Source organism: Penicillium robsamsonii (assembly GCF_028829455.1).
Source record: "Penicillium robsamsonii strain IBT 29466 chromosome Unknown utg000004l_segment0_segment0, whole genome shotgun sequence".
In the NCBI taxonomy this organism is placed as follows: Eukaryota; Fungi; Ascomycota; class Eurotiomycetes; order Eurotiales; family Aspergillaceae; genus Penicillium; species Penicillium robsamsonii.
This window is the reverse complement of record NW_026643222.1, coordinates 496,112-520,709: the sequence shown is the minus strand read 5'-3', so window position 1 is coordinate 520,709 and position 24,598 is coordinate 496,112. Positions and strand designations below refer to the sequence as shown.

General features: G+C 49.3%; 9 protein-coding genes across 9 annotated transcripts; 5 read left to right on the top strand and 4 right to left on the bottom strand.

Moving 5' to 3' along the window:
- Positions 1-267: 267 nt before the first annotated feature.
- On the top strand, positions 268-2,325 carry N7447_007684 (uncharacterized protein; the record flags this gene model as incomplete). Its single annotated transcript, XM_057231946.1, has 4 exons — positions 268-472; positions 537-796; positions 863-1,021; positions 1,081-2,325. 4 exons carry the CDS (start codon positions 268-270, stop codon positions 2,323-2,325), a joined length of 1,869 nt encoding a protein of 622 aa, XP_057083711.1.
- A 995-nt stretch (positions 2,326-3,320) lies between these two features.
- Positions 3,321-7,177, bottom strand: N7447_007683 (uncharacterized protein; the record flags this gene model as incomplete). The annotated part of the gene is made up of 4 exons (XM_057231945.1): positions 3,321-3,361; positions 3,413-6,802; positions 6,849-7,036; positions 7,104-7,177. 4 exons carry the CDS (start codon positions 7,175-7,177, stop codon positions 3,327-3,329), a joined length of 3,687 nt encoding a protein of 1,228 aa, XP_057083710.1. The 3' UTR covers positions 3,321-3,326.
- Positions 7,178-9,690: 2,513 nt separating this feature from the next.
- On the top strand, positions 9,691-13,709 carry N7447_007682 (Oxo-4-hydroxy-4-carboxy-5-ureidoimidazoline decarboxylase; the record flags this gene model as incomplete). The annotated part of the gene is made up of 7 exons (XM_057231944.1): positions 9,691-9,983; positions 10,038-10,137; positions 10,479-10,551; positions 10,726-10,880; positions 11,013-11,173; positions 11,360-11,912; positions 11,970-13,709. 7 exons carry the CDS (start codon positions 9,691-9,693, stop codon positions 13,707-13,709), a joined length of 3,075 nt encoding a protein of 1,024 aa, XP_057083709.1.
- A 363-nt stretch (positions 13,710-14,072) lies between these two features.
- N7447_007681 (EthD domain-containing protein) lies at positions 14,073-14,444 on the bottom strand (the record flags this gene model as incomplete). Its single annotated transcript, XM_057231943.1, has 1 exon — positions 14,073-14,444. The coding sequence occupies one exon, from the start codon at positions 14,442-14,444 to the stop codon at positions 14,073-14,075; it is 372 nt and encodes a 123-aa protein (XP_057083708.1).
- Positions 14,445-15,865: 1,421 nt separating this feature from the next.
- On the top strand, positions 15,866-16,762 carry N7447_007680 (arginase family protein; the record flags this gene model as incomplete). The annotated part of the gene is made up of 1 exon (XM_057231942.1): positions 15,866-16,762. One exon carries the CDS (start codon positions 15,866-15,868, stop codon positions 16,760-16,762), a length of 897 nt encoding a protein of 298 aa, XP_057083707.1.
- A 673-nt stretch (positions 16,763-17,435) lies between these two features.
- On the top strand, positions 17,436-18,061 carry N7447_007679 (SRP9/SRP21 family protein; the record flags this gene model as incomplete). The annotated part of the gene is made up of 2 exons (XM_057231941.1): positions 17,436-17,507; positions 17,642-18,061. 2 exons carry the CDS (start codon positions 17,436-17,438, stop codon positions 18,059-18,061), a joined length of 492 nt encoding a protein of 163 aa, XP_057083706.1.
- Positions 18,062-18,572: 511 nt separating this feature from the next.
- On the bottom strand, positions 18,573-20,024 carry N7447_007678 (ribonucleotide-diphosphate reductase subunit RNR2; the record flags this gene model as incomplete). Its single annotated transcript, XM_057231940.1, has 4 exons — positions 18,573-19,177; positions 19,233-19,566; positions 19,669-19,908; positions 19,995-20,024. 4 exons carry the CDS (start codon positions 20,022-20,024, stop codon positions 18,573-18,575), a joined length of 1,209 nt encoding a protein of 402 aa, XP_057083705.1.
- Positions 20,025-21,537: 1,513 nt separating this feature from the next.
- N7447_007677 (putative mitochondrial oxaloacetate transporter (Oac)) lies at positions 21,538-22,765 on the bottom strand (the record flags this gene model as incomplete). The annotated part of the gene is made up of 6 exons (XM_057231939.1): positions 21,538-21,630; positions 21,687-21,832; positions 21,884-22,355; positions 22,421-22,550; positions 22,612-22,686; positions 22,749-22,765. The coding sequence occupies 6 exons, from the start codon at positions 22,763-22,765 to the stop codon at positions 21,538-21,540; spliced, it is 933 nt and encodes a 310-aa protein (XP_057083704.1).
- Positions 22,766-23,296: 531 nt separating this feature from the next.
- N7447_007676 (WD-repeat containing protein SWD2) lies at positions 23,297-24,512 on the top strand (the record flags this gene model as incomplete). The annotated part of the gene is made up of 3 exons (XM_057231938.1): positions 23,297-23,401; positions 23,458-23,683; positions 23,734-24,512. The coding sequence occupies 3 exons, from the start codon at positions 23,297-23,299 to the stop codon at positions 24,510-24,512; spliced, it is 1,110 nt and encodes a 369-aa protein (XP_057083703.1).
- Positions 24,513-24,598: the final 86 nt, after the last annotated feature.

Below are 24,598 nucleotides of genomic sequence, written 5' to 3'. Positions count from 1 at the left end.
GTGGACAGTAACTTTAAATTCTTATGTAATTATGCATACACGTGACATGCATTAAGTCCCGATAAATTAGGCAGAAACTCCATGTAACTAATTATTGCGGGTAACTGGGTGTATCCGTAATTTACTGGTGATCGATGACTTCGACTGTTGACAGCTACAAGCTTCCATTCCCAGTCACCTTCTTCTCGCTCTCATATTCTCGGTTACTTAACATTACCTCACTATCAATATTTCGACGTCGTCAAAACCCACCATGCCAATTCCACCATGACATCCCGTGAAGAAACCGTCCTAGCTCCCACCGATCCCTCTATCACCGATGAGAATGATTGGTGGGAGTTCGGCCTAACCGATGTGAAGGTCCTAAAGCCTGGGAAGATGCTATATGCAAATCTACTGGACGCCACGGAACAGAACCCAGTGCAGGTGATCGGCTGCCTAGAGCCGCTTCGTGAGGACCAGGAACACTTAGGTGTGTATCGTTGTATCAATGCGCATTTATCAAGCAGCTTGCTGACCAGTCACTCGCTCACTAGTGCTCAACCCGGACAACCCCCCTAAGCGCATTATTATTGATGAGGTCACACACTACGCCTACGGCCAAACTGAAGATAAGAGCATTGAGCTCTGGGTTGCTGGTAAGGCGGGCTGGTACGACATCATTTCCCCCGCCAAGGGTTTCACACCCACATACAATCGCATGGTCCAGGCCATTGACATGCTGTATTTCCTGGTCGATAAGCATCGGCAAGGAAAGAAACAGATCAATCCCTCTTTTAGAAATCTCTGTGAACAAGTGAGTCTTTCGGCTCTGTATTATGCGCTATATATAAACCGAGGCCTAATATTCATCCGCCCTTAGTACATTTACCACACATATGGCTCATGTGAGACCCGAGAACAGTCAGCTGAAGTCTTTGCGCTACATGCTGCTTTCTTACTTCGCTGCATGATTCAAGGTGATGCAGATGTGGAATGGAAGAAGACAAATGTCTTCGTCCATCTACGTCGCCAATTTAATGTGAGTAAAGAAGTACTCCCGTTTACAGTAGCCTATGAAGGTACTGATAATAAGTCTAGGATGACTACAATAGGCTGATGGAGGAGCTTTCACCCTCTGAGGAAAGCGAGCCCGAATCTCAACACGAACCAGAAGTGGCAACTCCTCGGCATCAGCCTGCGGCAATCTCAAAATCACAATCCGACGCCATCTATCAGTTACTCAAGGACCTCAGAGAAGAAGGTCACTTGGCAAAACGTCGCCTGCATATTGACCTCCTGGGAGAACGCTTGGCACAACGATTCTCTTTCAGCAATGAAGATGCCCAGAAGATCATTGCCATCAGAGCAACCGCTGTGCTAGAAATGATGGATGAAGAGGACTTTAGATGGCCTCGCTATGTCATACATAGGGAACTTACACATGCATCCACGAAATCAGCCCCCCTGCCAGCTGCACTCTTAAACCCCCTGGATTCGCAGGAAGAATCCAGCGACGATGAACGCTACAGCCGGACTCAAAAGTCCGTGCTACGTCCAAAGGTTCACACAGTCTCCAATAAGGTGACTGGCAAGCGAAACCGCAATGCTTCCACAAACCAGCAGACAGTCGAATCCAACGACGAGGAAGACCAAGAGGACAACGATGAAATCGACGAGATCGATACACCCAGCAAAATCCGTGGCCATGAATTAATCAGAGATCCATTCACAGCCACAAAGCCTCGAACTCGCTCGTTCTTGGCAGCCTCCTCGAGCGGCCCCGGCTCCTCTCTTATGAAGAGCCTGTTCAAGGACAATGTCAAAAAAGATAAACTCCAGACTCCTCCTGTATCTTTGTCGCCAGCAAACCAGAAGCTTTTGACTCCAGAGCGGGATCCGACTCCAGATACATCACAGGAAATTGAAGAATCCATCGACGAGACATCTGGTACCTGGACATGCCGCATGCCGGGATGCGAGAAGGTGATTTTAACCACCGACATAATCGAGCGCAAGAAGCTTATTGGTGACCATGCTGGAGAGCACGAGTGGGAGACGCAGATGAAGGTCGAGCTGATGGAATCGGAGAAACGCATGCATTCTTCTTTCCCCGTCAACAATCTCATGCAATACGTCGTTGATGCACATGTTCTACAAATGCGCGCTGCATTCCCAGAGTTCTATTCTGCAAGTAAAGAAAATGACACGGCTCAGAACGGTGAAGACCCGCTGAATGAAGAGACATCTATTCCAGAGACCGGGGGGTTAGAAGAGCATATTGACGAGGACGAAGAGGATGATGAAGATCAGGAGCTTGAAGATCTTGCGAACGGCTACACCTGATCTATTCATCCTGATATTAACGATCATTATGTGCCATGACATTCATCGGAAATTGAAAATTGGAAATACGGTTGAACCGTCAAACGCTCACATCCCTGGACTTTGACAATTACAAGAGACGACAGAACCAGTGGACGGGACTAGAACACAGCGCCACACACACTCATACAGAACTCTCCTTTCAAGTGAGTTATCAAATTACTTCCCATTCCCAGCTGTCAACACTCTAACCATTTTCCTTGCCGACAGAGATACCCACATTCCAAGCTTTACTCATCACCGGTGGAAATAACCCTGGAAAGACATGGGTGTTAGAAGGATATCTCCTACGGAACGAATTTGCTAGACATGACAGCCATAGAGGCTTGACGGACACTTTGCTTTGCTGATGATGATTGTTTCGGATTGGGCTTATATTTCTTCCACTTGATACCCCTGCCCAAAGTAGGTAGAACCAAAGAAACCTTTCAAATACAAATTCCAACTTTAGTATGCACGATATCAATTAGAAGACAGATTAGAATATAAGAGTTCTAGAACTCAAGAGAAGAGAACACAGTGCATTGAATAGAACACCAACACTCTATGCAAAGGCATGGAGTGTGTATGCAAGATGAATCAATAAGAAAAGCGAGCAAAAGGAGGGGCAAAGAAATACTGTCTGTCTGTCTGTACATGTCGAAGAACAGTAGATTGGTATTGAGAGAAGAGGTAAAGGAAAAGAAAAAGAGGAGAAGCTCTTTTGACTCGGGGTATACCAAGAACATGCCACATAGATCACAACACATACACACCAGATTGAGAGATAAAGAAATGAAAAGAGATAGAGATACAGAGAGGATTGTAGAAGAGATAGGAAATAGATCTCGAAGGAAGTTTAGCAACGATGCGTGTAGCGGGAAAGGAAAAAAAAAGGGTGGGCGATAAAGCCTAGAAGAGAATGAAAATGGAAGGCAGGACTATCGGTGTGAGAAGTCCTGTCCTTTGATCCAATATGAGGGTTATTGCTGGTGGGCACTGTGAGCCTCGACGAGAGCTGTAGATGATTAGCTATTTATTCTCCGATTTCAAAGAAGTGGAATCTTACTCTGAAGCGCAGAAGCTTGTCCCTGTCTGGATTCACAAGCACACTGGAGCGTATTTCCATCTAAGAAGTCAAGCAAGATGCTGTTGGGCAATTCCTGCATGTCTTCATCGGGAAGACAAGGAGTGCGGAACTCGGTGAGGTGGTAGCGTTTAGTCATGCTCCGGGTGGCGGCATCATTGGTGCCAGGCGTGAGAACAACGTATCCCTCATCATCGATGCGCATGACCCGACGCTTCCACAGGAGAGTTTCTGGAAACTGGACATTCACCTCACCAATGTCAATGGGCTCTGAAGTACGCGATCTAGTCGATCCTGGACCCTTACTAGACCCATTTGTTAAGGTGGGAACATGCTCCTCTTCCTTGACAGGTGAGCTAAGGGCTCCGATAATGCTGCGGCGGGAGTTGGATGTGATCGATGACACGCGGCGCATGAGTCGCGAGGTGCGAGATGTCTTCTTATCTTCGGGTGTGGGAGAGGCAGATTGAATGCTGTCGTCAGTCCTAGAGCGCGAGGGGAGAGAAGGTCGGCTTCCAGGACGGCTACTAGTGCGGCTGCCGGGGCGAGATGTCGCTTGGCGACTAGATGTAGTAGATGATACAGACATGCTTCGGTCCTGGGGAAGACTGGTAGGCTCGATAGATGAGACCTGAGGGAGTGGTGCCTCGGATGTCTCGTGCTCCACAGTCAAAGGACTAGCCTGGAGGTTGAGGACATCAGACTCCGAGGGCTCAAGTCCAGAAGAACCAGGGGAGGTATCTGCATCGCGCAAGATACGAGCCGTCACAGAAACAGAGTTAGCAGGGCGGGTAACATCCACAGACACCCGACGATCGTGCCGACTCATGCTCGACGCACGGGAAAAGCCGTTGGGGATGTGAGCAGAATGAAACGTGCTTGATGGAGTGTCGTGATTTCCACTGGGAACCGAGATAGATGCGCGCTTGCGATGGTTCTCGAAAGAAGAGGCGGCCGATGGCCCACTCAAAGCCGGACTCGCGCCCAAGGGAGTGCCTTCCCGGCTGGAAAACTTTTCAAGCGCCTTGATACGACTGGAAATCCCAGAGGACACGTTGATCTTCTTGGCCATGAGTACCGGTGTAGGAGGGCCATTTTCCGAGTGGGGGCTAGAAATGGACCGGCCCACTGCGAGAGCATGCATACGCGACGGTGATCCCATAGAGAACGGGCTCGAGACGGCCCGTGAATTCCTCCAAGCGTGATCGCCGACATTGGGAGATTTCACGGATACCGGTCTGGCCTCCTGGACAGTAGCTGAGGTTAATTCCTCCATGAATGAATCGTCGGAAAGGAGGTTGTCGTCGTCCGAGTAGTCTGGGGTAGGCACTTGAATAGGCTCCAGACGGACCTTGCGTCTCTGATCCAGGGGGAAACGCTCGGCTTGCTCAGCAATCGGATGATCAGGGGTCGGCTCATCTACCTCAATTGAGACGAAAACGGGAGCAGCTGGGGTTTCTACGCCAGTGCTTTCTGGAGAGGTAATAGAGGGAGCGGAGGGGAGGGGAACCGCCTGAAGGGCCTCTGCTGAGATAGGCACCTCAGAAGGCTCGTCAGTTGGCACATACGCAACTGGGGGATTTTTGAGTTGTGTGTCGGGGACGTTTGGATCAGGCCGCGGAGCGTCCGAAGGCTCATTTTCAGGTGGAACGTCAAGATTAAAGGTAGGTGGGGCGAGACTGGGCATTGCGGGGTCCTCGTGCTCAGTGCGTGTTTCATCCTCAGGGGGCGTCTGTATTATTTCCGCCTTGACAGTTTCTGAAGGTGTAGCAGCGCGATCGGTTGGGATGGGATTGTCGGTATTTGTGTCCGCAGATGAGGATTGCCCATCCTCGGCATTGGCAAGAGGAAGGTCGACAATCGGTTCTGAGTCGGTCTCGAGAGGCTCAGAAGGCTGCTCGGGCTCAGGAGTCACAGCAGACTCAGCAATTGGCTCGGCGACTAGTTCGAGGACAGCCGCAGGAGATGGGCCAACGGGCTCAGGAGCCAGTTCGCGACTGGGCTCAGCAATTGAGTCAACAACAGGCTCAAAAACAAGTTCAGGAATGGGCTCAGCGACTGCCTCAACGACAGACTCAGAAGCGGGTTCAATAATGGTCTCAGGAGCGGGTTTGGGGGCAAGCTCCAGAGTGGAATCACGAACAGGCACGAAGGCAGGTTCAAGGATAGACTCGGGAACAAGCTCAGGGGCAGGCTCAGGAGGTATGGGTGAATTTGCCGAAAGGAACTGTCGGTCTTGTTGAATTGTCTCAGGCTCAGACATCATCATTTCAGCGTCAGGATAGTGAATCTGAATGAGATTCTCTTTATCGTCTTCCAGATCCTTAGGAATATCCTTTACTGGTTTAACCTCTTCCTCGGAGACTTGCTTCTTGTTCGTTTCCTCCGCACGCTTGGCCAGATTCTTCCTTCTTTGCTGCAAAGCCTTCATCAAACGTTCTTTCTCAGGAGTCAATCCCGAGGAGGTCGACAACGCTCCAAGAGATTTGGCGCCAGGGGAAAGTTGAGGTCTTGAAATAGGAATAGAGGGGGGTGGGACCAGCAAAGGTGGGACTGGCGGAACGCGACTAGTGGGCTTATTTGCAAAAGTGCTCCCCTGAGATCGAGGGCGGGGCACGTCACCGTTCTGCTTCCGCACGGAAGAAGTGCGCATATTTGTCGGTAGGGATGCCACGGGGCGCTGGTCTAAATTTCGAGCACTGCCTGCTGTACGTGGCCTTCCACTGCTATCCACGGACGGTCGGGGTCCCAGCTTAACCTTTGGGGTGTATCCCGCGGCCCGTTCCAAATCTTGGAGCGAAGGGCGACTGGACTGAGTAGACAACCGGGCCTCTTCTGAAGGACGGGGGAATTCATCCAAAATAGTTCGGTACCTGGAGCTGGAGCGGGAGCGATCTGATTTTATGGACCTGGGGGACATTGTTGCGGATTGTGGTTCGATTGGACTCCCTCGAGAGATTGTAGCTCTGGAGCTCGCCCGGGATGGAGGTGGCATGAGATCAATTGAGGCTTTTTCGCTTTCCGGTGATGTCGGAGGTAGTTCCGGTTCCACAGGGGGTTCGATGGGCGACGGCACTAGGGTAGCTTCTGACTTGACGCTCCTTGGTCTGCGTCGGGCTTCCGACTGGGGAGGGGGGATTGGTATCGGCGCTTCATCCTTCGTGCCATTTTCCTCGGCATCTTCCGTGATTTCCATCAGCCGGCGGCGGCGAAGCGAGCTCGAAGAAGAGGTGATTGAGGTTGAAGCGGTATGGAGGAGACAGGCGGAGGACAAGGCGCTTTCGGTGAGATCGGAGGCCTTGGACAGAGGAAGTACGGTGTCGTTGGGGGTGAACTTGTCGGTGACGGACTGGAATTGGACATTGCTTCGAGCTGGGACAGATTAGACAAATTTCTCTAGAAAGGCAATTGGACATACCGAGTATGAGCCGGGATAATCCCTCCGGCATGTACCGGATGATCACTTTTCTGCGCCGGTATTGAAGAAAGCCATAGAGCGGCGAGCATTCCTCGTAGCCGTCGATGGCATTCCTGATTTCGGGCACCCCGCCGGTGCCTCGTTCGTGAAGGGCAACCTCATCTCTTGCAACATAATGTAGTAGAAACCTGAAACATAGGGTCAGTGACTGTGCAATCTATCGCAGTTGAAACACTGCGAAAGGGGTAAACTCACCACCCGCCCGCGTCGGCCAGGGCACTTTGGTAGGCTTCGAGGACGGGGGGAGTATCGAGCCCATTCAAAGACATGGCGTGAGCCGCATGGAGAACGTGAGGCGCAAAGCCGAATGTAATGGGAAGAAGAAAATGGGTAAACTAATCGACTTGGATCTTAAGATCGCGAGCCCAATCAAGGCCGTGCGGATTTGGCGGTTTCATGAAAACAGAGTTGGTTTAGGCGAACTCTTCTCAGGGGGCCATCTCCTTTTGACTCCACCTTTGATTATCCCCTTAAAAAAAAGAGACTGTAGGATATAGTCAATTGAATTTGAATCCTTTTTTATGTGTACGTTTTATCTAGAACGAGCTCAATGGGATTGTACTCGAACTCGAGATGGGGAATATGTTGGGGTAAAGGAGTTCGTTAAACTAAAGATATGAAACACACTAAATATATACAATAGTTAACGTATTTCACCACCGAGTGGCCACAACCACCGAGTGGCCACCCCAACCCTACATATTAAATTTAAATGCATTTTTCTCAACCAAAACTCCATTAAATTAATTCAACTAACTAATTGGTCTATCTGGACATGTTTCTCTTCTATGCCCTGGCAATCTGCATATTCCACATCCCCGGGGGGGCTTTGTACGTGGTTGTAAACCCGATTCTCTAGGTATGCCGGCGGCGGGGGAAGGTGCTTCAGTTGCTTCCAGTTGCTGCATAATTAATGCAGATGCTTCTTGAACTGAGAGGCCTTCTTCGGCGGGTATCTGCCTTCGGGATCGAGTGCGCTTTTGCTTCTGCTTCTCGTTGGCGGCGCGTAAATCGCTTACTTCTTTCTCAAGAAGTGCGGCGGATTGCATAGTGATCTGGCACGCCTTTAAAACCTGGTTTATAGCGGAATTGAGAGGACTTGGAGGGCTCCTTGATCTTATACGAAGCAATGCTTTAATTGACGAAGCTTGTTTTTGTAATTGGACGTAGTTCGAAGGGGTTTTTGGGTCCCAATCACTACCCCGGCTCGGAGGGGGGGTCGGGGTTCGAAGACGAATATCAAGCTTTGAAATCACTCGATCGGGTGCAAAAGGTATTAAACCAGCTGCTCCGAAGCTATTTTTAATAGTCTCTGATTTAAAAGCTTCAATTCGTATAAGTGGGTATGCTTCGAGGAAGTCAAGTTTATCGACATGATTTATCCCACTCCGCATTTTGAATTCAACAAACCGACCGTACGCACGTTTTAGTACCGCAAAACAGCCGATATCGAGAGGTTGTAAAAGGTGAGAGGAATGCGGAGGCATACAAATTGGTATAATACCATTTTGTTCGCAGATTTCGTCGAACTTCGGTGTTAAATGGCTTCCGTGACCGTCGAGTACTAGAAGCCGATACCTCCCCTTCGTACGCGAAGAAGTCGAAGGAATAAAGAGCTTTTCGAGCCAACGAAGTCCAATTTCATCCGAAGTCCAACCGTTAGGGCTTACTTCAAAGCGCCAGTCATTCGGGACGCTTTTAAACCAAGATTCGAGGAAGACTTTGCCTTTAAAAATCACACACGGAGGAAGCACCCAGCCAGAAGCACCCGTACATTCAATTACTGTCACCCACTCGCGAGTTCCAGGTTGTAAAGTCTTACGCCGACCGGTTATATCACTTCTCGTAATAACCTTCGCGGTCGCGGTTAATCCTAACGCGAAACCGGTCTCGTCAAAGTTATAAACGTCATCGGGGTCGATTCCAAATTGAAGGATCGTCTTTTGAACCAGATTAAACCACTCCCCAATGATTTTAGGGTCTTCGCATTTCGCACGCTCGTAATTATACCGTTTCGAGAATCGGGAGGAGAGGAGAGGATGTCGTTTCACGAATTTCGTAACCCAATTTTCGCCGACCGAAAGAACCGGGGTAGTTCCACGTTGTTGAAGAAGAAGATCCGCCATTTCTCGTACGGAAGAGGGCCGGGGGGCTGCTCCACGAGAATCCATAGAGATAATCCATTTTTCAAGAGATTCCTCTTCAAGTTCTGTCAATTTATGCGAATTAGCGCGAGAAGTCGCGCGGTCTTGACGCCGCTAAGGCGGCGGCGGAGAGTTGAACGCGGCACATTGAAAGTGCGAGCAGCGAGAGTAATATTACTGATATCTCCATTTTTAAAAGCCTGGATAGCTAATAAAAGCCTACCCTCTTGCTCAATTGAATTTTTCGAGCTTTGAGAGCGAATTGGTGGCATAGTGGGTGGTTGAAGAAGAAGGGATTAAATTAATTGACGCGTTTTGGGTGGGGTGGCCACTCGGTGGTTGTGGCCACTCGGTGGTGAAATACGTTAGTTACAATATATGTAACTACGTAGTTACAATCGTTTAGATAAATGTATCCTTGAAGTCCAACATATTCCCGCTGTTCTCCGCCTCGGCGTACTCCGAACGAAACTCAACATCTCTACTTATATTCCAACACATTCCCTTTTCATATATTCATATCATATTCAACACACCATGGACCTCCCCCGCCATCGACGATCCCTTCCCTGCCCCAAGAGACCCAGCTTCGGGTACTCGATACCCTCTTCGAACCATCTCCAGAGCTCCACCGACTGATGATCCCCGTGCTGGCCAACCAGACCTTCTCTTCATACACCAACCTCATCGATGCCGTCGGGGGTCGCATGTCTGCACTCTCAGCCCCGAATTCACCTACTGACCATGACGTGCTCTTTGGTATTTTGGGATCGCATCCACGTCTTGGTCGGGCCCCAGCCAACCCAGAACATCTGAGCGAGCTGAGCAAAAAGGAACAAGCCCAATTGAATGAAGGCGCAGCGGAACAGGCGGAGAAGTTACGAACACTGAATGCGGAATACGAAGCGAAGTTTCCGGGTTTGCGGTTTGTGTAGGTCCACGTTTCTTGCGCAGTGATCTATATATGCTGACTCGAGAGTTATAGTACATTTGTTAATGGTCGCAGTCGTGAGGTGATTATGGTCGAAATGCGCCAGCGCATTGACCGCGCTGATGCGGATAAAGAGATTGAAGAGACCATTCAGGTAATGTTTTCTTATCGTTGAGTCGCCATTATACTGACTTCGAAGGGAATGTGTGATATTGCAAAGGACCGAGCGAGAAAGCTTCAATCGCGCATTTAGTCTAAATTCTATATATTCTATACATTCTAGATTCTATCCATTTTAGATTCTATATTTTATACTTTTATATCTCCGAGCAAATAAGCAACGAGGGTCTCCACCATCGCCCCCAATTTGATGTCATCTGCTATCCGGTATTTGCCGCTTCACTTTTCTTTCTTTCTTAAGTCTCGTGTACATTTGCATTTGTGTACTTCTTGATATACCACCCCCCATGCGATCGTGCATGTGAACACATGGAGGGAAACAATCTCCAATTACGAGTTGCGACCCCCGCGGCCGATTTGACCCCTCTCGGAACCTCGACATTCCCCGGTAAGTCGCAATCTTGGATTTTGAATTTCGAATCTTCTTGCGATTTGAATCTGGCCTGGCCTAGAGAACTCCAATGCGCCATGCGCTACCCGCCCGGTGGACTGTCCCCTATCACGCGCCAAAAAGAACAGAAATAACCACGTCAATGACCCAGAGGCTGACGGAACTGTTTAGGTTCGGCCACATCGGATGTCGCATCGGGCTCGACTCATAGTCTTCAAGATGCCCGGAATCCCCGACGATCGGGCATTGGTAGCTCGTTGCGAGATTCGACCTCGAATATTCTACACGAGAAGCCCGAGTTAAATGCCATAGATCCGTTATCGCAGGTAAGCTCTCAGTCGCAGACTTGCGCCGAATCGACACATCCCATCATGTGCTTTACTTTGTACAACCCGCATCAACATACATATACGGACATGCAGGAGCCAAGCTGACAGGAGGGCCGTGCTCTGTTGTAGCACATCATCCAACGCACCAATACCCAAAAGTCCATTCCCCTGAAATTACTGGGGAGTGCCTCATATGAAGCAGAGGCTGTTGGCTCCGAGTACAGCCCGCCAGAGAAAAGCCTGGCCCGGAACGATTCATCGCCTACCTCAAAACACCCCAAAGAGAAGAAGTGAGTTTTTAGACTTTGTCTTGGGACCAGTTGCGCCGACTGTTTGCGTCGCCGAAACGTGTGTCGGGGTTTTCTTTGCGCCTCCCTCACATGGTCCACTTGAGAAGACCCATCCCCAGGATTCTCGCAACCAAACACTCTTATAATACAAGCGACTGACCTGCGATTTACTCTTCTCAACTACAGAAAAGGTGTTTCCTTTCTCAGTCGAATCATTGGAAACAAGAAAAAAGACCAGCCGGTTGAGGCGGACGATGAAACGTCAGATTCTGAGGCGCACCGCATGTCCGTTGACACTTCGCATCTAATTGGGTTTATACCTCGACACCCTCCTCCGTCCAAATACCTAAAGGTGCGAGCCCATTACAAAAAGGACAAGACGTTCAATCGCGTGTTTCTGGCCCAGGAACTGGAGGGCAGCGGCCCACCGCCCAAACCCGCAGATAGACGGATATCTACGTCCTCGGTCTTGCAGAATGGTGATCACATCGGAAAGGCCATCTGGGCACTTATGGTTTCGAAAGATGGTAAATATCTCGCGGCCGCTGGCCAGGACCGGAAGGTTCGAGTGTGGGCTGTTATCGCTACACCCGAGGAGCGCGAGGATGCCAACGGGGAAGAGGCAACACCCGTAGACGCACGAGATAGTTCCGGTTTGAAGGCGCCTGTGTTCCAGCCGGAGCCCGTTCAGGTGTATGAGGGACACACGGGAAGTATATTGGACCTGAGTTGGAGTAAAGTATGCATACTCAAACATTCAACTAGATGGGAACGGCCGTGCTAACTTGTGGACCAGAATAACTTCCTTCTCTCCTCGTCAATGGACAAAACAGTGCGACTATGGCACGTTTCTCGACCGGAATGTCTTTGCTGTTTCCAGCACAGTGATTTTGTGACCTCAATTCAATTCCACCCGCGTGACGACCGCTTCTTCCTTGCTGGATCTCTCGATACGAAATTGCGACTCTGGAGTATCCCGGATAAGAGCGTGGCTTTTGTGACTGCCGTGCCCGATATGATTACTGCCGTGGCATTTACCCCAGATGGCCGATACTCCATTGCCGGATGTTTGAATGGCATGCTTAGCGTCTATGATACTGAGGGCCTAAAGGTATCAGCCCAGATCCATGTACGATCGGCCCGTGGGCGCAATTCCAAGGGTAGCAAAATCACTGGAATTGATACAATGACGGTTCCCAGGGACGATAGTAAAGATGATATCGATAGTGATATCAAGCTACTGGTTACTAGCAACGACTCCCGCATCAGGCTGTATGACTTCCATTCTCGATCGTTGGAGGCTAAATTTCGCGGTAACGAGAACACCTGCAGCCAAATTAGAGCTACATTCACCAACGATGGCAAGTACATCATATGTGGAAGTGAGGATCGCAGGGCATACGTGTGGCCAGTTCAGTCTGCGCAACAAGATTCTGAAAAGCAGCCGGTGGAGGTATTCGAGACACAGTCCGCCATGGTAACAGCCGCAATCATGGCGCCGATCCAAACGAAACAGGTCCTGGCCCTATCAGAAGATCCAATCTATGACATCTGCAACCCACCTCCGGTAGCTCTAATGGGTCCGGAGCCAACAGGCCCAGGCAACGAAAATGGAAAACCCCATAAGCGCTCTGCATCAGCACCTCGCCTATCCATCATCAGCAAAATGGCCCACGAATCACCCTCGTACCTCGCGCGATCCAAACATCCAGGTGGAGAAATCATCGTGGTCGCCGACTACTCCGGCAAGATCAAAGTCCTCCGACAAGACTGCGCGTACCAAAAACGACGCTACGAAAACTGGGACACAAACTCCACCATCTCACGACGGATCCTAGGCCGCTCCAACTCCGCCCGCCGCAGCGCCGCCTCCTCAATTGGAAAAGAATCCACCCACAAAACCCCCTCCGAGCGCATCGTCTCATGGCGCAACTCCGTCATCCGCCACCGCTCCAGCACCGAAGGATCCCGCTCCGGCCTCCAAACCCGCAGTCCATCCCCGCAACACCGCCCAGCAATGTCCAGACTAGCCTCCTCCCGACCATCAAGTGTCGGCCCACACGAATCAGTATCTATCATCACTACATCCCCACCCCCATCGCCGCGCCTACAAAGCGGAGAGAAGAGCCGGCTAAACGGAAATAACAACGATGCAAACGCCCCAAGCCCCAAAGCCCAACCCTCAAAAATTGCCTCATCCCCAGACCTCCTAACCAGCAACAAAGCACCAGACAATCCGCTCTTGCTACAGGGCGACCGCAGCTACGCGTACTGGAGTAAGATCACGCACGATGCGTTGGCCATGCAGTCCCGTAACTCGAATGACTTCCTCAAGCCGGATAGAATCCCGTCGCGCGAGCGCGGGATGAGTTCTGGTACTAGCGTGCTGAGCAGTGAGTGTACGACTTCGACTGATGATGCAGAGGAAGACGTGCTCAAGTGTGATAATTGTCATGGGACCAATTTCCGCAGTGTCAAGGGGAGGGATGGGAAGCAGAAGCTTATTTGCTCAGAGTGCCATCGGCCTGTCTCTTAAGTCATGCGTTTATGGACGTTTGTGGATGCATATATGATCCACAATATGCGATGATTTCTGGGATGTATGATATATGGGAGTTTTATTTCTTGGATATATATTGGAGGACGGGTTTTCTTGTTTCATGTAGTTATGTTTGATGTCGGTATGTTTTTGTTAGTGTGTATATTTCACAAGGCCTAGCAGGGCGTGTATAGTATGAGATATGAGAGATGAGATTAGGCATATTGTATAGTTGTTCAAATATGGGAAGTGCCTTGTTTTCCTGACCCTGCTTTCTTCCCTAGTGCTATAGACATGCGTCTAGTCTGTTCATCTTTAGCTCACTCAAAGAAGATAACTCGAATCCTTCCCTGTCTCCCCCTACTCCAACCCCTCCCTTACATCCTCAATAACCATAACCTTCATCCTCTCCCGATCCCAAAACCCGGCCTCATCGGCCTCAATCATCGCCTTAGCCTCTGGCGTATCCAACGCCTGACAGAACCTGCCAAACCCAGCCTCATCCTCAAATGACATGGTCACCACGACATCGTACGTCTCGTGAACGCTCCCCGCCAGCAACATCGGATTAGATCCCGCATCATGCTTTAGATACGATCGTGTGTGCGAAACCGGGGCTGCATCGCCGCAGATACCCGCTACCATGCGCATGTGCTGTTCGTAGCGGGTTTTGAATTCCTCGTGTGTGATGTTGGACTTGCGTGGTGCAAAGACCATTATGCGGTATGCCATGGTGGTGATTGTGAGTGATTGTGAGTGATTGTGAGTGATTGTGAGTGGTCGTCAATGTGATTGTGAGAAGTTGGAGGTCTGATAAACAAGATTTCTGCTACCAGCAGCAGAGATAGTTATATACACAGCAACGCCTTGGCAAAGTAAGACCTGAGAAGATTCTTGTGTCTTCTAGAGTGTTCTTGTTTCTTTCCTGTAGCTTCCTTTATCTTCCAGAAGTTTCCTGGATAAGCTGACATGCCTTACATGCATTAAGGGGACCGTGTGCAGCTAATCTCCCTAACCGGCAATAATGAACGTGGACAATCAGCAAATCACCTTTCGTGGATACTGATGTTTGTTTGATTTATGTTTCTGTTGTTGTTTCGAAGGTTTTGTGGATGAATTACGTTGTACTTGAGCAGTGATTGATGCTCTTCGGCGGGTTTCATTCCAGGCTCACACCCTCGGTAGGAGTGACAGGCATAGCATTCAATATATCGACGAGTCGATTAGCTCTATCTTCTAGTCGCAACATCTGTTTGATATCGTCGTGACATAAAGTCAACGAAGATCTGTTTTCCTTCAATTCTATCAAGAAAGTTGGTAAGATGTTTTTGGACGGCTTTGATGGTGTTTAGTCCACGGATCTGGCAGATATTCTCTTGAAAACCAAATGAACATATAGCCACTACAGGCTGTCGTTAGTGCCGGAAATTCGAATCCCGTATCTCATTCCGGTGTAAAGATAGTCGGATATCTCTTATTAGAGGTAGCTGTTGCAACGTAGGATGAATAAGACATGGGGGCCTGTATACATGTCATCAAAAAGGCATCCCCATATCATCCTGCGGAATCCAAGTGGCAGTTTGGCGAAATCTCCTAGTTGGGCAAAGCTCGGGGCTTGAAGATATTGGTATTCGCTGACACGATCCATGGCGTTTTGATAAAGAATACAGTTGATGGAATTTGATGGAATTTGATGGACGTTTGAAGAAATGAAGCAGCTTTGGGAAATAACCTAGCCTACTAATTATTAACTTCTGATCAGCCTGTGAGTCATAAATAGTCGAAATGGCCGCGGCCCTTATAAACCTCATGAGCTTCTATCGAGCATACTGTCAACCCCAAAGACTTGGTATAGTATGATTTACTCATATCATTGGATCACATAACGCATATATTCTGTTGGAATTCCTTCATATTCTTAGTGAGTTATATATGAACCACCGCGAGATGTAAAGCGGGTTTTGGCCAAATCCCGTTTTTGACTCTCAAAGCCCGGGAGAGATTTGACTCCAGTCGCTTACAAATTCATGTATGGATCCATGACCTCAGATTTATCTATGGAAATACATAAATTTGGCCTTGTCTCTAGGTAGATAGGATGCAATATCATTGTTCTAAATCACTTCCATACGGAGCCTCATCAAACCCTAACCATGCCTGCGAACGCCATCGCCATTATATTCTCCCCGTACCATGTCGGTATTCGCGATCACCGTGTGGGAAACGGACCACAACGGATTCGTTCGCAAGGCTTGTTCGATGAATTGGAATGCCTGCAGATCAAATACGACATCCAAGAAATCAGTCCTGTTGATGACTTTGAAGGAGAGATTGGACGCAGCTTTGAAATCTTACGTCGTACCTCTGAAGCCGTTACAGCAGCCGTTGCTCAGAACAAATTCCCACTGGTTCTTTCAGGTAACTGTATGGCCAGTGTGGGTGTAGCTTGTGGCCTCGGGATTAAGGATCTGGGTTTCATCTATTTCGATGCACACGATGATCTTGATTCGCCTGATGTCAACGAAAATGGCTATCTCGATGCTATGGGATTGTCTATGCTTCGTGGAGAGAGCTGGAAGACTCTTATCTCATCAGTACCCGGATATCAGTCTCTTGAATACAACCGCTTTCTTTACTGCGGTTTGCGCGATCAGTCTGAAGTGCAACGGCAGCGCGTGATCGATGCAGGCATGACTGCAATCTGGGGGGAGAGGTCACACAAGGTCGATTATCCGGCTGAGTTACAGACTCATCTCGAGCAAAAGAACTACAGTCCTGCCCTGGTTCATCTCGACCTTGATGTGTTGGACGAATCTTACGGCAAAGTCAATGACTTTCCGTCGCCTGGTGGAATGTTTGAGTCGGATCTCATTCGTTGTATGGAGCTCGTCCCAAAAAAGTCACTCCCAACCTCACTTACTGTGTGCTCCTTCGACCCGAACGCAGGTGATGGTGACAAGATTGCTCGCATTGCCATTCGGGCCATCTCTGCCTTCATAAAATCTCTGGTGGAAGCAGGAAACTTGACCACGAACGAACACAGCTCCTGATCGCGAGTCTATGAAACATCTCACGCCTAATCCTAGCTATGTGAAAACAGTAGACCACGATGCTTCATTTATTCGCAAACTTCCAGGATTTTTGTATGAATGCAGTGTGGTAAGCTTTTTGCAAGGGAAAAAGAGAAGTATACACGGGGAATAAAGGGGGACGTAGATTGTTTCTTTCAAGGGAGTTCATAGGTCTAAGATAGCCATTTTTGGCCGATTTACTATCAATTAGCGTGCTGTATGTTCACATTGGTTGTATATGTGGCTAATAGAGACTTAGCTCTCGCTCTTGGGGCTAATGATTGTATTTAGTTAGGTCTCGAGGGCTGAGCTTAGCTCAAGAGAATAAATAAATATTAGAGCATATTTAATTATCAAGTGTTCCACGGCCATCTCGAAGTGTACAACATAGTATAGTTAGTTGAGTGAACCTTGATGCCAAGACATAGAAAAAGCCGCCAGCACACTGATAACACCTCCACATTCTCTCCATCCAACTCTCCCGCCAACCAATTCCTCTCTCGAGACTTGAGTCTAAGCGGATAATTCCTTTTGATTTGTGACTTTTCATTCTACGCACCCCCCGCAATACCAAAAGAGATACCCATCAACCTGCGCATCCCACCACACCTCTCAATCCAAAACCGCGAGCTCTACTCACCACAACTCCAAAATGCCCTACCTACCCACCTCCCAGGCCTACCTGGAACAATCGGCGCAGTTATTACAAGCGTACCCAGACACAGTAAGCACCAGGACCTTCTATAAACCCTCCATGCAATCTTCCACACCGCGTCTCCCCACAGCGGGCAACAATGAACACCGACCCCCCAACCGCAAACCCCAATCCAAATCCAAACCAACTAACAACCCCCCCAGACCCGCATAGTAACAAAATACTCCTTCCCCACAAACCGCCGAGGAAACATAATCCGCGCCCACAAATCCCAAGTCCGAAAAGACGCCAAAGCCACCGCCACCGGTGGTACCACCACCACATCCGCCCACCCCACCGCAACCGCAACCCTCACTCTGAAAACATTCAACCCAACAACCGGAATCTGTCTGCACTACCGCACAAACAAGCTCCAGGAAGTCGGACGCCTGATTACGACTCTGGGCAAGCTGGCTGCTGGTGCCGATGTAGCGGGTTTGGGGTTATCGACTTCGGTGCCTGCCGCGGATGTGGAGATGGTTGATGCCCCTGCTGAGGAGGCTACGCCGGCTGCTAAGACGCAGGGGCAGGGACAGGGACAGAGTGCGAAGGGGAAGAAGAAGGGCGGGAAGGGGAAGCGGTAAATTAAATTAACTGTTTGAATTGGATTCATTTGCTTCTTTTCGCTTGTTACTTTTATGATGCATTCATAGATGTGGGATTGAGGGTTTTTGATATCGGGAGTGAGATACCAGATACCGGCTTCGAGTTTGTGCTAGCTTTGCAAATTTATGGATGGTCTTGTGGATTAAATGGAGTTTCAAGGGTTTGAAGTACTTCGTAAGTATGAGATTGGTCGATTGATAGCGTGTATTTTGAGAGGATCATTGGTGCTATTTATATATGATATATTTTAGAGACACATTGAATGATTTAAACATCTAGATACAGAGAATCCGCCATTCATCCATGGACACCAGAGTCCAGGATAGACCAGTGGAAAAAAAGAAAAAACAAAAAAAACGCCATTCCCATGCGAGCCTTCAAACGGAAATTGCATCAATCAATAAAAAACAGAATAATAAAACGGCATAATATCACGTGAAAGGGGAGAGGGTATAAAACAACACAAGAGGGAAGAGAGAAGGACATCGTCTAGAAGTCCTCATCGAAGTTGAGACCTTCGCTTACGACCTTCTCGCCCTCAGCGTTGACCTCCTGCTTGGTGCTGGCCATGACACCAGCCTTCTGGTAATCACCGACACGCTTCTCGAAGAAGTTGGTCTTGCCAGCCAGGGAGATGGACTCCATGAAGTCGAAGGGATTGGTGGCGTTGTAGTATTTCTTGTTGCCGAGGGCCACCAGCAGGCGGTCAGCGACGAACTCAATGTACTCACACATCAGCTTGGAGTTCATGCCAAGCAGACCGCAGGGAAGAGCGTCAGTCAGGAACTCCTGCTCGATAGAGACGGCCTCGACAATGATGTCCTGAACCAGCTTGGGGTCGGGGCGGTGGTTCAGGTGGGAGAACAGCAGGCAAGCGAAGTCAGTGTGGAGACCCTCGTCACGAGAGATCAGCTCGTTGGAGAAAGTGAGGCCGGGCATCAGGCCACGCTTCTTCAACCAGAAGATGGAGGCAAAGGAGCCAGAGAAGAAGATACCCTCGACAGCAGCGAAGGCAACCAGACGCGAAGCGAAGGTTGACTCACGGTCGTTGATCCAGCGGAGGGCCCAGTTGGCCTTCTTGGCAATGCAGGGAACTAAATGCCAGTTAGACAATTGAACGATATAACAGTCAATGGGAGAATAACTTACTAGTATCAATAGCATCGAAGAGGTAGGTGCGCTGCTTAGGCTCCTTGATGTAGGTGTCGATGAGCAGAGAGTAGGTTTCGGAGTGGATGTTCTCCATCATAATCTGGAAGCCGTAGAAGCAACGAGCCTCGGGGATCTGAACCTCTCCACTGAAACGCTCGACGAGGTTCTCATTGACAATACCGTCGGAGGCAGCGAAGAAAGCCAGGACGTGGGAGATGAAATAACGCTCATCATCGTTCAGGCGGTTGTGCCAGTCGTGAAGATCCTTGGAGAGATCAATCTCCTCGGCGGTCCAGAAGGAAGCTTCGGCCTTCTTGTACATTTGCCAGATCTGTTGTAATGAGGGGTATAATTAGCTTCGATGTTCATGGTGCGAGAATACCCTTCGACGATATCCACTTTACGCGTGAAACGCGTCGGCGACGTGACTTACCTCGTGGTACTTGATAGGAAACATGACGAAACGGTGGGGGTTCTCCTGGAGGAGGGGCTCTGAAGCTTCCATCTCCTTAATGCTAAGAGGCTTAGACGCAAGAGCCTTCTCGGTAGGCTTCTCAATGGGGGCGTCGACGGGCTTGAGAGACGCAGGCGCGTTTTCCTTGCCAGCTGACTGGAAGTCGAGCTTCTTGATAGGCGAATCGCTCATCTTGAGGTTCTCGAGGGAGGAAGCAGCCTAAGTAAGAAGTAATGTTAGCTCAAACGAACTTCACGACGCGTCTGACGCGAGAGGCGAGAGGCGAGAAGCGTGACATCACGTACCTGCTTGGAGGGAGTGACTTGAGCGGCCATTGGAACAAGTATGTGAGGAATATAATATCACAGAAACACTTGAGGACAGCAAGTAAGAATGAGACAAGAGCCTTGAGAGTGGGATGGGAAATTTGGAGTTGGACGAGGGAAGAGAAAGTCGATTAAGTACTGCCGATTTCTCTTTAGCGCGACGTGCTAAGTCACGTCGCACGTGACTGCGCGCAGCGATTAGGTAATACCCGGCGCGTCCACCTTAGTTTTTTCCAGCCCTTCTTTCCCGTTTGGGCGACTGTTTTCTCATGCCACTTGGATCCCAGCAACATCCGAAAGTCCTTGGCTGTACTCCATTTGCAGCTCCATTCCAGCTCCATTCTTGTGCATATCATAGATTTTGTAGATTTAGATTCTGATCTTATCTATGGACTACATCTCACTACATCTCGAAGCTTTTGACAATTCATTAATTTATTGTAGTAACAGTGAATACCCAATATCCAAAATGGTAATTGCCACGCCATTACCTCGTAAACCTACCCAAGACATCAACAACTCCCACGCGTCTCCAATTTTCAGTCCCCACTATTGATCATGATCAGATAAGCTAGAGAATCCACACGCGCGACGTGACTAGGAAAACAATCCGGATTTCCGAATCTCATTGGTTTTGTTATTGGTCTAGATCTAGGCGTTAGCATCCCATTCGCCAGTTTATAGCCATTTTTCATGTAAGGGCGCGCTCAGCTCCCCACACGCGTCCTTTCTGTACATACAAAATACTCCATGTATTAACTGGTCTTCCTAGGGCTATTTTCATCAATTTCGACATTGCAAATAGTCCCTAGTGTTTCAAAGGCGAGTAACATGTGGCAGCTGCTGTCAAGTCCCAGGAATGAAGGGGATTTCACTCTTTACCCCAGAAGGTTTTGGGTGTGGTGGACCCGCGAGGGAAGAAAGAAAGTGCCGATCATCTTAGTTGCATCACGCTTAGGCAGCCATGGAGTATCTTAGGTAAGGTTGGGGGTCTTTGACTATTTTTTTATACATTCAAATAGCTACTACCGACTACTCCGTACAAGGATCAATGCTGTCTATCTTGTATGCATTGACACTGTTCCCAAGGGTTGAATGCAATGTGGCGAGTGATCCCTTGCCCACCGAGCTATCTCCTGCCAACCTTGAGCTCTCAGTGCACCGGCAACCCCACATACTTCTGGACTAGTGGACTAGTGAGAGTAGCAGGGGGAGTGCCTTGCATCATCCACGTGCTAGCGCGTTCTCGGGTTTCGTGATTAGTGCCAGGGAAACCAACTGTTAGGAGAAATAATGCCAAGGCAGATATCCAAAATATTCCCAAAGCTTGCGATATGTGAACAATATGCACAGACTCTCTAATTCCGAAATAACAGTTTAATCTACCAAACGCCAGATATATGTCCAGTCAGAAGCATTTGTGCGGTACAGAACATTCGAAAAGAAACCCCAGCCAGGCAATGCAGATACTGCTAATGGATCTCGCAAGAACGATCCCTTCAAAATATATACCATAAGTTGCTTAGATTCCCTCACGGAAGGAGTCAGGCAGGATCCGGTCCTCGACACGGCGCATCAGCTTGTTAGTCTGCTCGGCCAGACTGAGAGTCAAGATCTAGAGGCGGGGTTAGTTCATGAATACTAAAGCAAGGTTCAACTCCTGACACTTACGGTGTGGGGAAGGATGCGGGCGAGATGAGCGAAGAAGCCCTTGTAAATGGCAAGAGGACCCTCAGTGCGGATAGTCTTGAGCAGGCAATCAAATACACCACCGTACAGGTTGCCTGTCTGGTTGTACATACGAGCCATGATCGTGTCTAGAGAGAAGGTCAGCGAAGAACATATAGCCCGTGCTCGAGATGACATACCAGGGGGGTGCATGAAGCAGCACACAACGAAGCCAGAAGCTGCACTACTGGCCAGGTGCAAAGCAGGGCCCTCCTCCATACCCAGGTGGCGGGTCAGACGGCGCTTGGCAAAGAAGTATGTGGGGAGTTGCACGGCACTGCCGAAACTGGTGCGGATCATAGCAGCGCCAACACCACGGTAGATACCCTTGACACCCTCGCCCTTGTAAATCTTGCTAAGGCCATCAAATGAGTTCTTATAGTTGTGCTGAGTGCCGACGGGAAGGAACGGTGAGTAGGACTGAAGACGGGTCTTCACAAGGAAGAAAGGCGACCCCGCTGCGGCACCAATGACACCTGAAGCAGCCCCGGCGACGACATTGGCAGCGAGGGATTGGACCTTGGGGTCATTGTAAATGGCAGTTGTAAGGGTTGAGCGGATAGGTTCGTAGAAGCCCAGACGGCAGCCGTTAAGCAAGACCTGGTAGATATACTACATATGACTCAGAAGTTAGCTTGGTGCGTCTTTATATGCAGTTTCGAGAGGACATCACGTACAGCAGATCCAATACCCCGGAATAGACCCCGAGGTCCTTCATTTTGCAAAATGACTTTGATGCCGTGCAACGGGCCCTTGTACATCTTCACTGCCTGATTTTTGGTCTGCAATTCACCCTGCAGTTGAAGCCTTGTAGCCAATTTGCTCTATCAGTATTATGACAGCATACCCAGAGTATTAGGAAACCAACCGGATCTTGACCGTCTCGAAACTATGGGTGACGGTGACAGCACCGCATGCTGCAATGCCACCTGCAATGAACGCGCTGTTTAACCATAGTTGTTAGCGCAGGCTTTGTATACATTCCCGCACACAGACATAACATACCCTCCAGTAGTAGCCATAACGTCTTATGTGTGATCTTTTGACTGTGTGATTATTTGATCAGGTTTGTCGGTTAGCGGAGGAAGATCGGACCCGCAAGATGAAATGGTCGCGGCCAGCAGCGGAGATTCTGTGGAATATGGGCAATCGATTGAGGCTATATAGCCAAGTCGCAGTTGAAATGTGAAAAATGAATGAATGCACGATATTTTCACCTAGGCCCAGAGATTGAAGGAAGTTGGGTCAATACGCGCCCTGAGATAACCGTGGACATAAAGCTTACATGCGGCGAACTGGGACTCGGTTAAACGCTCATTGGCCAATTGCGCCTGGGACCTCCGGCGTCGGACCCCGGAGTTTTTATGTCAGCCGAGGCGGTGAGGCGCGCAAAAAAGCCCAGTCGCGGAGCTTCATCTCGGAGCTTATCATTTCTATGTCCTGGCTCTGTTCCGTTCCTCACAATCTGTTCACTTTCTTATTTTCACTTTGAAATCTTCAGCCGATAATTGAAATATTGTCAACCTATCACTTTACTCTTCAACCACACAGCCATGGCCGAAGGCCAATCAACACCTCAGCAGGGTCCACCCGCCGCCCAAGCTCCCCTCAAGTCGCAGAAAATCACGGATATTATTGACACGTTCCGCCCATCCAAGGTAGGCTCAAGTGGATATGGGAATTATGGCACCATTCTGATAAGGCTGCTCTGTAGGGATTCCACCCTTGTAAAAAAGACCCGTCTAAATACGTGACCTCTTTGGACTTCGACGACCAGGGCGACGTCCTGATCGGCGCCGGTAATGATGACAGTATGCATGTTTATGACGTGAAGGAGGGAAAATTCAACAAATCCGTTGCTAGCAAGAAATACGGTGTTCATCTTGCGAGATTCACCCATCACTCTCGCCAGGTCCTTCATGCGAGTACTAAGATTGATAGTATGTGACTGAATGGCCTTATTTTTGGCTACTTAGCTCACCATTTACAGATAATTTGCGGTTATTGGACCTTCATAATGAGGGATACATACGATATTTTACCGGCAATAACGACCAAGTAACTTGCCTAGCTCAATCTCCCGCAAGCGACGCCTTCATGTCCTGCTCCAAGGATGATACCGTAACGTTGTGGGACCTGAATTCGAGAAATGCGCAGGGCAGGCTCAACTTAGCGACACCATACCTTGCTGCCTTTGATCCTTCGGGCACCGTCATTGCAATCGCCTCGCAATCCACAGCTGCAGTACTTCTTTACGACTTCCGCAACTTTGATAAGTCGCCCTTCTCCACCTTTGACCTTGCGCCATACGAGGAGAGATTCACACCGTCGACGCGTGGACGAGCATGGACGCGGTTGGAGTTCTCCAACGATGGAAAATATTTGATGGTTGGAACAGACTATCATGGCCACTTTATTCTAGATGCCTTTGATGGCACACTCAAGGCCTTCCTGGCCGGCAAGAGTGGAGCGTCTGGTCGTGCTGCACCAGTATCCACTACTGGCAAGCCTCTCGGACAAGGCGACGCTTGTTTCAGCCCCGATGGTCGATACGTTATTGGAGGCAACGGTGATCAACACGGTCTGCTGGTATGGGACTTGGGACAGATCGGCGGGGGAGAGCTCACACTGCAGCCCTCGGCCAGGTTGCCTGCTCCAAATTGCGCGTCAATGGTGGAATACAACCCTCGTTACAATATGATCGCCAGTGCCGACAAGGAAATCATTTTCTATGTCCCTGACGACCATGGCAAATCTTCAGAAAAATAAATAAATCAGATGGCACGATGAAAAGGACTAGATCTCCGATTTTCTCTCAAACTCTCAGCCAGTCACTGACTACAAACACACTGCAT